At 49.9% G+C, this 11071-nt stretch overlaps 1 protein-coding gene across 1 annotated transcript; it reads left to right on the top strand.

Annotated features, from left to right (window-relative positions):
• The first annotated feature begins 722 nt into the window (after positions 1-722).
• Positions 723-5818, top strand: CCDC42 (coiled-coil domain containing 42). The gene is made up of 7 exons (XM_009673638.2): positions 723-1148; positions 1511-1616; positions 1760-1864; positions 2510-2707; positions 3449-3670; positions 5076-5234; positions 5720-5818. Exons 1-7 carry the CDS (start codon positions 1072-1074, stop codon positions 5807-5809), a joined length of 957 nt encoding a protein of 318 aa, XP_009671933.2. The 5' UTR covers positions 723-1071; the 3' UTR covers positions 5810-5818.
• Positions 5819-11071: the final 5253 nt, after the last annotated feature.

Raw genomic sequence — 11071 nt, 5'->3', positions numbered from 1 at the left:
AGAAGGAGCAGACCCCAGGGTCACTGGCATTGAAATACTTTCTCCCATGTGGCTCTCAAATAGTGCCTTTGTGTTGGACAATGAGACTTTGCTCACCTACTTCAAAGGCCTTGTCTTGACCAAAAAAAAAAAAAAAAAACAGTTAATTTTTGGTGAATGGTAGGCCTTAGTCCCATGCAAAGAGGGAATCATGGGAGATACAGTGATCTCAGAGCAGTCCTGAGCACCTGCCTCAATTTACCCATCTTTCCACCTGGTGTTTTGGAAGCGAAGAGCCTAACTCTTGCCTTGAGCTGAGACAGTGAGATGTGGATGTAGCGGGCTGAAAGACCTCCCTGAGACAGCAGAGGTCACAACAAGCAGGGACTTTTTTAGCAGAGGGGGAATAAGAGAAATTCAGAGGAAGGGAAAGGAATTGCCACCTGTCCAGGTTTCCCTCAAAGGTAAAGCATTGGAGCCCTAAAGAGGTTCTTTGTGGTGTCAGGCACCCAGTGCCAGCCAGAAGCAGTGCCTTACCCCAGCAGGATGCACAAGTCCTTTCCAGGCTGCACAACATCCCAGCTTGGCCAAAAGTGGTTCTTCCCTCAACATTGCCCTCCTGTTGGTGGGGACCTTTGTGGGAAGAGGGTAACCCCAAGGGACCAATCCAAGCCCACAGGGCAGCAAGACTCTCCTCCAGCACAGGGCACCACAGGGTGCTGGGTGCAGACCAGGTCATGGAGGGAGGCAAGAGCCTTCATGCAGCTTCAGATGCGGTGGTCAGTCCCCAGAACTGGGGCGTATGTGGCATCAGCTCGGCTTCGGAGCAGGGAGGTTGCCAAGTAACCACTCAAGCATCTTCCAACTGCCCCCCAGCACTCCATTCTAACTGTGACCACAGGCTGACTGGGAAGGGAGGAAAGGCCCTGGAAAAGCAGAGGCGGGAGGCCCTCAGGGACTCATCCCCCTCCCATCTGCGTCTTCCACGCACTGCCAAGCCTTTAGACTTGCAGGGCAGCACTTGGGCTGACTGAGGACAAGGACATCACTGGGAGGACCTGGACTCTCCAGGCCTGTGTGGTGGCTGGAGCAATGGCCACTATGGACAATGAGGACCTATCAGCATATTTCTGCATGCACTACAAAAAGAATCTCCTGCCGTTGCTCACGTGAGGGAGCTCCTCCACCCCCTCCATCTTTCTCCGTGCTCTTTTCCTGTCTCCTCCATCTCTCCTTCCCTGCCATGGCAAACTCCCACTCCTCATCTCCACCACTTGAGTCTCTGCTTGTACTGCCCCTCCCCTGCCCCATCCCTGTTCCTCTCCTCCAACACGTGCTCATGTCTTCCCAGGCTCTGTCAGTGGGAGCTCTGTTGTCGGGGGGACCACTCTGGGTGGGAGAGAAACATAGCACTGGGTTGAGTCTGAGTCAGGTCTAGTGTGGTCTGATGGAGTGGAGCCACCCAACACCCTCTCAAGGTGCAGGCAGCACCAGGCCCAGTGTGTAACCTTGGGGAAAACTTCTGTGGCAGGAAATTCAAACAGACAGATGAAGACTCTCTGTCTCCATCTGTTCGCCTCCAGCAGAAGAAGAAACAGGCCAGACTGATTCAAAAAGCTCTAGATGCAGAGGAGGAGGTGAGAAAGATGAAAGGATGTCTGGGCATGGGTTCTATGACTTGCAGCTTTGACTAGCATTTGATGCTGCTTGGGAGAATAGCAGCGTGCAGATGACTAGTTCCTGGCTGAGCAGCCATGTCATGTTCTCTCAACATTGCCAGGCCTTCAGGGTGAGGATGGAAGCCATAAACTGCCAGTGGAAGAATCTCCATGCCAAGGAGGCTCAGCTGAAAACTTACACGCAGAAATTTGAGAAGTTCATACAGGTACAGCTGGCCCATCTCAGCTCAGCTGACATGACCCTGACCTGTAGCACTACCTCTTCCCCTTCCTTTGAGGAGGTTCCTCTGTGGTAAAGCCTCAGTGCACTCCCGTCTGTCCCAATCTACCTTAAGCCACAAGGCATGAGGAACAGGAATGGCAATGCACAGGGCCCTGGACATGCTCAGTGCTTTGCGCTGGATATGTCGAAAGCCTTGCTAGGGTCTGCCTGGGAGAGTGCTTGTTCCATACCAGTATGATCCCCTGAGGGCCTCAGGCATCCCCCAGAAGGGTCTGACCCTGTTTCCACTGTTGACCTCAAGGTGTCAGGGGTCCAAGGACAGATACCAGCAGTTCTGAAAACAACTGGGTACCATCCCAGATACCTGTCTTCAAGACTGAAGGGTCAATGCTGGAGGGATGGCTCTGTCAAAGAGGGCATGAATGTGCTCCCAACCCTGTTCTCTCCTCTGTGACTGTATCTCCTCACAGTGCTATGGAATGACCCACCTTCATTTTTCCCTGTCTTCCTTTCCCTATGTCTGGATGGAATTCAACGTGTGTGTGTGTGTGTGTGTGTGTGTGTGTGTGTGTGTGTGTGTGTGTGTGTGTGTGTGTGTGTGTTTGTTGGTGGGGGGGTACATCACCAGGAAAACGATGAGAAGAGAATCCGAGCTCTAAAGAAAGCAAGCAAGGAAAGAGAGATGAAGATGCAGAGGGAGAAGGAGCTTTTGAGGGCTAGGAGGGAACTGGAAGCTCTGAAAAATAAGCACCAGAAAATCTACGATACACTGCAGAAGTACTCCATCTTCAACAAGTACCTAGAGGATGTGGTGAAAGTCTCAGAGGTGAGTTGTGAAGTGAGAGAGATAGATCATGGCCTCACATGGGCTTTAGACCTAGAAAAGACAAGACCCGGGGAATCACAATGCTTGATTAAACCCAGAGACCTCAGATGGGAAGGGATGAGGTACCCTGCAACCAAAGAGAAACAAAGGGACCAGACTCAAAAATGAGAAATCAGGAAAGGAGGTGAAGTCTTGAGAAAACTACAGGAAAAATGTGTTAGAAAAGAGTACAGGGCTGAGGTGAACGGGGTCCCCTTTCCATCACTGTTCCGTGTCATATTGATGGTGAGGGAGAAGTGGAATACAGCCCCGGAATGGGAACCCTGACAGACATCAGAAAAACTGTCCCCTGTGCAAAGATGTCTGGGCGTTGCTCTAAGCATCGCTCATATTCCTGCTGCCCCAGCTAGCCCCCTCTTACATCTGGACAACTCAGCTTTGAGAGTCACAGTAGTACTCATGATGTGTGCTGTATCAGAGCACGGATTACCTGGGGATGAGGTGCAACATCTTCCCCTGCTTTGTGACAGTAACAGCCCTGGGACCAGTGAAATGGATTGGCATGAGGATATCTGGAATGTGGCGATGCTCACAGACCAACCGGGGTGATAGTCTCCCATAAAGGAGAAGATACCTGGGGGAGGTGTACCTCACTAGGGCAGGGCTGTCAACACTGTGAGACTTGTCATCATGATAAAGGAGGGCAGGATGATTGCTAACTCCAGGAGGCCTCTGCTGCAGTTTGAAGAGATTCGGGAAGTCATCGGGCGCCACAAGACACTGGCGAGGATGCACGAGGACCTGCTGCAGTCAGCACAGGCGCGCATGGAAATGATCGAGAAAGCCAAAGTACTCCTGGCCCAGTACACTGAGGAGAAAGAAGACAAGATCCTGCAGTATAACAATGAGTTGGCACAGCTCCAAATGCGTTTTGACCGGGCTCACAGTGATGTCCTCATCTGGGTAAGGATACAATGGGAGGGCAGGGGGAGATCACCAAGACCCACTGACGGCTTGACCCTGAGACACTGGGTCATCGCAAGGCCCAGTTGCAGTCCTTGTACTTGGAGAAAATACCTGTGTTTGTCCCTCTAAGGAATTCTAGGATGAAGGATGACAGACCAGGTCTCGAGCAGGTTATGTCAGGAGTTAAAACCAAGCCCTCATGAGGCCACAGTGACCTTTCACTCCTTGGCTGCACTCACTCACACTGAGTTCAGCCGATAGAAACAAGGTAACCAGGCTTTGGTTACACAAATCCCAAACATACATACTCCACCACATGCCACTAGATTTATCTAGCCTGGTCACATTCATTTCCATTCACTGTTTCTTGAAGCATCCTCCCCATGGTAGAGCTTCAATGTGTCACATGTTCTGGTGTCCACCATTCATCGCTCAGACCTCAAAATGAAATTGGTTTTGTTTATTTTTATTATTGTTGATTTTCTTCCTCTGCACAGCATGTGCCCATGCGGACTCATCCTTTCTCTGCCCTCCTTACCCTGTCCAAAAGTGCACAGATACGCAGTGGGACCGCACCTGGGCTATAATGAGGCGTATAACTCCATAACCCGTGCTTAGAAATGTCTTTAGATCTGTGCTTAAGGATATTTCAGAACAAAGGACCACAGAGGAGAAGAGATCAGTTCTCCAGACCTTTCCAAATGTCAGCCCATCCCTATTTCTGTCCAGTCCATACTTGCAGGAGGGATTTTAGCCCTACTTTCTCTCTGATTGGCCTCTGATGAAGACTCAGAGTTACAGCTTCTTTAGGTTTGTTAGTTTTAACACAGATTTTACCTAATCTGCTCCCTTTCACTTTCTTTAGCTTCTCCCAGCCTTTCTGGACAAGACCCTCAGCCTCCCTCTTGAAACAGGCATTACACCTTTTGCTGTTCCAGTCCATCTCTGCTGGCCTCTGTTTCCTTTGTGCCACTCTAAGAGTGTCTTGCTAAATTCCCTTTTTGGATACATCAGGCTCCAGGAGATGAGTCTCATCAGGCAGAGGAGGAAAGCAGCTGGTCTGGAAGAGCGTCAGGGAGATGCTCTGCTCCTGGGGCATCCACTAGCCCTGGTGTGGGGCATGCAAATGGGGTCAGCAGGAAAATATCAGCAGGGTGAGGACTGCAGGAGTTGGTGGAGGGATGGGGAGGCTCCTGGGGCAAAGAGCATCCATAGTAGTTTCCTGGATCTGCTTGCACCATGCCAAGCTGAACCACTTCCAGCACAGCTCTGGGCAGGGCCGTGATCTTCCTAGCAACCCAGATGAGTGTGGAACTTTGGGTCTCCAAGTCAGGGTCAGTCATGCTGAAGTAACATCTTTGTTGCGCCATGTTCACATGTTGCACGTCTCCTCTCCTCTCAGGAGTCTCACTGGGCCCACATCCAGAATACAGCTGCTGAGAAAACTCTGATGCTGGGCACCATCAAGATGGCCACCCTCAACCTCTTCCAGTGTGTAAGCAAGCAGCTGAAAGAGAGCCTGAATGTGCCAGTGGAGGACACCCACAGACAGCTGGACATGGTAGAACCAGGCCAGCCCCCTTCTCCCTGCCCAGCAAAGGGAACAGTAATAAGCCTTAGTTGCCCAAAGGGAGGGAAGCCCCCAGAGAAAACAAGGTGCCCATCAGGCACTTTCCCTTTCATTTGGAGTCTCTCTAGGGCAGGGGTAATGGGTAGAAAGATGTCTTGTCCAGGGAAGCAGAGCAGGGTGTGGGTCCCTGTGGAGGCACAAGGAGCGGGAGCCAAGCAGGCTGGGGCAGAGGCTGAAAATCAATCCATAGCCAAGGTTTGGCTCCATTCACCCGTAAGTGAACTCAAATTCACCTGCAATAGCCCATTGCAGCAGCGCAGATCCAGCAAGGCAAGTGCCTTACTCTCTTACTCATTTCAGCTGGTGAAATCCGCCATGAAAGGTGAAGAAGTTCTCGTCTGCCTCCTGCTCTTGACCCTACAGTAAAAGACATTCCCCAGTTCTCTGAGCTCTAACATCTCTTTTGCCCACCCTAGATTCAGCAGTTTATCCAAGACCTCACAGATATCTGTATGGAGGTGAAAAGGAAGGACCATTACAGTCACCAGCAAGCAGCTACACTTTGAGGAGCTATAAAGGACATGCCAACTTGACCTGCTCAGCAGGGTGGGAAGGGCAAGAGAAGGAGAGAGGGACCTAAGGGTGTTGTAAACTCCAGCACAGGTTATGTCAGTGAAGTTTCATACTATTAAAGCTAACCATATCTTTTAAGGCATCTCTTCATTTACTGGAAGAATTGGACTCAGCAGGTCAGCTCCATCCCACAGCTTCAGTGCAGAGGGCCATGGCAGTGTACATTCTCTGGCAAATGGGATTCTGACTAGGGGAAACAGCATGCCAGCAAAGCATGAAAGGTAGCAAGGGCAGGATGGGACAGCACCTCAGGTAGCGGTTAGTCCTAGCATTCACACTTGGACCTCCCATCCAGCGTAAGCTCTGAGATATAGCAGAAGGACATCATAGCAGAGTGGGGGACTGTGCTTCAGAAAGCTTGAGAGATTTCCCACTAGCACATCCGTGAATCCTTAATTGTTTGTCCCTGTGGCTTTCTCTGCAGAGCCATACTTTGTGTACCAAAACTCATACCCCTTCAATTGTTAGGAAAAGTGTAAGGAGTGCCTTTAGATGAAGGACGAACTAACCAAGTCTATTGCACCAAGCGTTTAGCTCTTCATAATGAGTGCTAACTTTTGATGAATACAGAATAACAGCACAAAAAAATAGCACTGGAGATAGAGTTCAGGCCAGGCTCAGAATCTTTTGAGGAGGGCCTTTTAATGTGTCAAGGACCCAATGGCATGAGCTTGAAGATTTTCAGACCAAGAGATCACTGCTGATAGGGTCTTGCTCCCTCCTGTCCAGTAGCTATTCCTCTGTTCAGTCCAGTGAGGTGGATTTGGCTAATGTATCTTTCAGAAAAGTCTGAGTCCAGCTGGTACATATTTATAATGCCTGGGGGTTGCTCTGACACCTGACCACTTCATCTGAGAGTGAGGACGACACAGACTGACACTCCAAAAAGCTGTGCTTTCATAAGCTGTAAGGAAAATAGATGCACTCCAGAGCTGGAGGTAGGTTGCATGTTTGGAAAGCAAAGGAAGAAAGGTCAGGACTGGAATGCTTGGCATGGAGTCTGTACAGAAAATGCTCCCTCCACATCTTCGCTGTTACTCTCTCTGCAAGCTTGAATTCATAAGAATAAACTCAATTAGAAATACAGTGTCTGAGGTCAGATCTTAGCAAGATCTCATCCTGAAAGCTCAAGCCTCTTGAGCTCAGGCTCGTTTTATGTCTTTGAAGCTTAGTCAGTTACCATCCATCATCAGAAAATGACCCTGTGCACGTCCTCAGTGTGATGCTAATGCGGAAGAAAACACAATAGTGAAAGCCTCCATTTGAAAGGCAAGGGCAGTAATTTCTTGTCAGCTACTATATATGGAAGGAGAGCTCATTTCTTTTTGAAACCTTGACATGTAAATGCAGTGTGGGCCAAGACATGCCCTGTGTATTTCTGAATAGATTCCCCAGAGCAGTGGGAGTTGAGTGGCAGTTTGCATTTGAACTGGCAAGGAGAAGTAAAAATAGTTGCAACTTTATGCATCCACCATGTGCCTACACTTTCATGATTATATTATGTTCAATATGTTAAGAAGGGATAATAACTGTCAGGGAGGACCAAGAGTGGGCTGCTCCTCAAGAGAAAGAGCCAAAGTGACAGCAAGGCAGGCAAGCAGTATCCTCACCAACAGCATGCAGTCCCGTGGTGCACAAGCAAGAACAGGAAAGCAGGTCTACAATGGTGATCAAGTTTGGCTAAAGTCCAATGATTACCAACTAGTTTGTAGGGATGAGGCAAATCTGAGGCCAAGCCAAAAAGTCAAGTCAGCAAGGCAAGGTGAGAATCAGCAAGGTTCAAGGCTGAGCACAGGCTTACTTGCAAGGCAAGTACTAAGGCCAAGGGCCTGAGCATAAATACACCTCCCAAGCAAACAGAGGGAGGCTCTAATGAAGGTTCCTCACAGCTCCTTCTCACACAACTCCATCTCACACCTTAGCTGTTTTTCCAGCAGTCTGATCCCAGGTTACACAGCTATGCTGTATCAGGGCTGGCCTTAACTGCTAGCAACCAACCCTTGGGAGGGGGGAAGGGGTTGCAGAGCCCATGAATGCACAGAAGGCCCTGGCATTAATACCTCCTTGCAATGGGCTGGGAGGCCCAGAGTGCTGATATTTGCAAAGAGCCATACTGCTTCTCAGAGCAGGAGCCCAGATGAATGTCCTGTATAAGTGACTGTGTAACCACTGCTGTGGTCTGGCCCCTGCTATGATTGGTGTACGTACACAGTCCTTGCCCCAGGAAGCTCAATGTGAAAGGAGAAAAGAGAAGCCCATTCTGGGAGCAGAAGCAGTGTAGAAGCCCAGGGGCCCCCAGCAGGTGAATGACAGAGGTGGGAAGAGCTTGGTTTCTTGCCCCCTGGTCATCCAGAAGGAGGGGGCATTTTGAGGTCACATCAGTACATAGTGAACCATAGCTTAGGGACAGGAACTGAAGGTTGTGGGGAGATGCTCATTCAAACAAGAAAGCTGGAGAAGAGATAGGGTAAGGGTAAATGGGAGACTTTTTCTTGACTTTAGTTAAGACCCTAAATAGGGAACAGGGGCTGTAGGTCTGCAGCAGTTCTTTGCATGGGAAGGACTTCCTTCAAATCCCAGAATGCGGGCAGATCCTCCTCACTGCCATGCCAAGGCCTTCTTCCTCAGCAAGCAGAAACATTCAGCCTAGTTGTGCTCTTCCCCAGCGCTGGGACTGCAGGGGTGGCCTCGAGAGGCAGGCAGTGTGGAGCACTTGAGGCCACTGAAAACTGATTTCTCTATGAGAAGCAAACATATTCCTTTTTGTTTGTATGGAGTGATTCACCACTCAGCCCCAGGGCTTGGGCCTCAGAGGGAGAATGGAAGTCCACTCTCCTGGCAAAGTCCTTGGAGATAGCAGCCTGACATGTGGGGGCTGGATCTGAGAGCCTTTGCTTCACAGACAGCAGTGCTTCCACCACTCGTGCTGGCCTGACTCAAGGCCTTTGTTGCTGCTCTGTGAGGCCAAGTACACAGAAGCAGAAGGAAGAGAAAAAACAAGCAGAAGAGAGTGTGTCATACTGAGGCCTTCAGGGATCCCAGAGGTTGGTAAATGTGTCGTAGAGGAATTAGTGACAATACTGAGACCTGCTACCTGCTCTGGAAAAGTCAACTCATGACTCATCCAAGCAGAGACAATGTTGGGCATTTGTGTTCTTGCACCTCATCTCAGCAGTGATGTATCCAAAGGGACCAGGAACATTTATATCCACTCTTGGAGGTGACTCAGCTGCCCCCTCTCTTTCCAGGCCCAGCCTCCCCCTTGTCCATTCTGAGGAGCCAAAAGAGGCTCTGGCCAGATTGTGAAGCACAGATTGTGCCCTGGACAGCTGCCAGGTAGTGTCTAAATTACCTGGGTTCCTCACCTCTTTTTATGTGAATAAAGGCCCCTAAAGATTCCTCTTCAAGAAGCCTTGGCAAGAGATGGTGCCCATGAGGTGAGGGGAAAAGGGGTATACCCAAAGTGCACATTGACCTTGTCATGACTGGAGTGAAGGTATCCTTGGCTGGGCTTGCCTGGAAGACCAGTCAGTGGGATATGGAGTGGGGACAGGCACTGGCTGCTCCAAGCAATAAAACTCATTTCATCCTCCCTCTATCCTTTCCCTAGGGAGCTGGATAGGAAGGAAACCATCTCAGTCAAGGCAAAGTCAGCTGAGGCATTCCCAGCCCAGCAGAAAGACAAACTCCACTATCATCACTTTTGAGATGCCAGAGGATGCCAATCTGGAGCTGGACTGATCCTGAAGTCCTGTTTCACAGAGGGAATCATCAGGGTTGGCAGGGTTTCCTGGACTATCCACCATGCTCCCCCTTCTCCTGCATGCTGGAGCTATCCTGCTGGCTCAGGAGCCTCAGCACCAGGAAAGGAAATGGCAAGACCCCCCACTCCCCAAGCACAGCTTGCTGAACATCACCAAGGTGAAGTTCCTAGAATGCTTCCTACTAGCCCATCCTCTTTCTTGGGCTGGGTGAAGCAAAAGCAATGTGACTCACGATGCCATAGGATATGGTACCAAAGACTAAAATTACCTAATCAGGGTTAAAGTTCTCTGATGCTCTGCATAATAAACATTTTTGTGTGTGTTAATAGGCTGTCTTCTCCTCAGAGAATTGCAGGGCTTGGGTTGTAGGGATTTTATTGTTTGTTTGTTTTTGCATTTGTTTGTAAGATTTTTTTTTCTCTTGGCAAGGAAAAGAGATGATTAAAGTATTGGATAAAACTACAGCCTGTTTTGCCTCTTTTGATGGAAAATCTCCAGCACACCGAAATGTTGTTATTGGTATAATCTGGACTCTGTTAACATACTGAAGAAGCCTGTTATTCCATCAGTGAGGGCAGGAGCTAGCAATGCGAGTACTCTCTGCTCTGTGAGCTGCCCCATGGAGCTGCTCTGCCCCAGCATCAATGGTGGGATTTCCTCTGAATTCACCTTGTGCCCTGGAGTGGCCAGATGTGCCTATTGCCAGGGTGCAGGCCAGAGTGATGGGACATGTCATGCATTCATGTGGTGGGGAGGCCTCTGATACAGAGCACGGCTGTATGGAGAGGCACAGGTCAGCTCCAGATCCCCTATGATGCTCTCATCTGTAGACCTGCTACCTCCTCCCTTAAGCACTCTGCAAGCAGATGGGGACAAACTTGTGCTAGCAACAACCTCTCTCTTCAGCAGTGACTTGGGAAGGCATTGCTGGCTTGTTAACCCCATAATTAGCAATTACTTGGCACTTGGCATGCCAAGCACCATGGGCTGCCAGATGGCAAAGGCATGAATGACATTAAATCTGAATTAGATCATTGTTTCTGCACATGCAGTTTCCAGCTGCTTGATCCAGGAGAGGATGTGGGTGCCAGAGCTGCTTGCTCCCCTCTCTGTCATTGCTCGCATATGTGGCATCTGTTAGTGACTGCAAGCTTCTCTGGTCCTACACATCTGCAGAGACCCAAGTGAAGCACAGAGTCCATCATGCCTCTCTGCTCCTGCTCTGCCCATCTCCTACCACTGTATCTTCCCCAGTATGCCCACCATGAGCTGCCAGGAGCTGCACTGGGAGTTCTTCTCAGGTATTTTTTACTCGCTTGTCCCAAGGACACATGACACTGAAGCCCATGGGACCCTCCAGTTTGGAGGGCTGCCACTCCTGATCCTTATCCTGAGAGCACTGCAGGCCCGCCTGGGGATGAGATACAGGAG

This window comes from Struthio camelus, chromosome 19 (genome assembly GCF_040807025.1).
Source record: "Struthio camelus isolate bStrCam1 chromosome 19, bStrCam1.hap1, whole genome shotgun sequence".
Classification (NCBI taxonomy): domain Eukaryota; kingdom Metazoa; phylum Chordata; class Aves; order Struthioniformes; family Struthionidae; genus Struthio; species Struthio camelus.
Note: the sequence above shows the minus strand (reverse complement) of the source record. Positions and strands in the feature narration are given on the sequence as shown.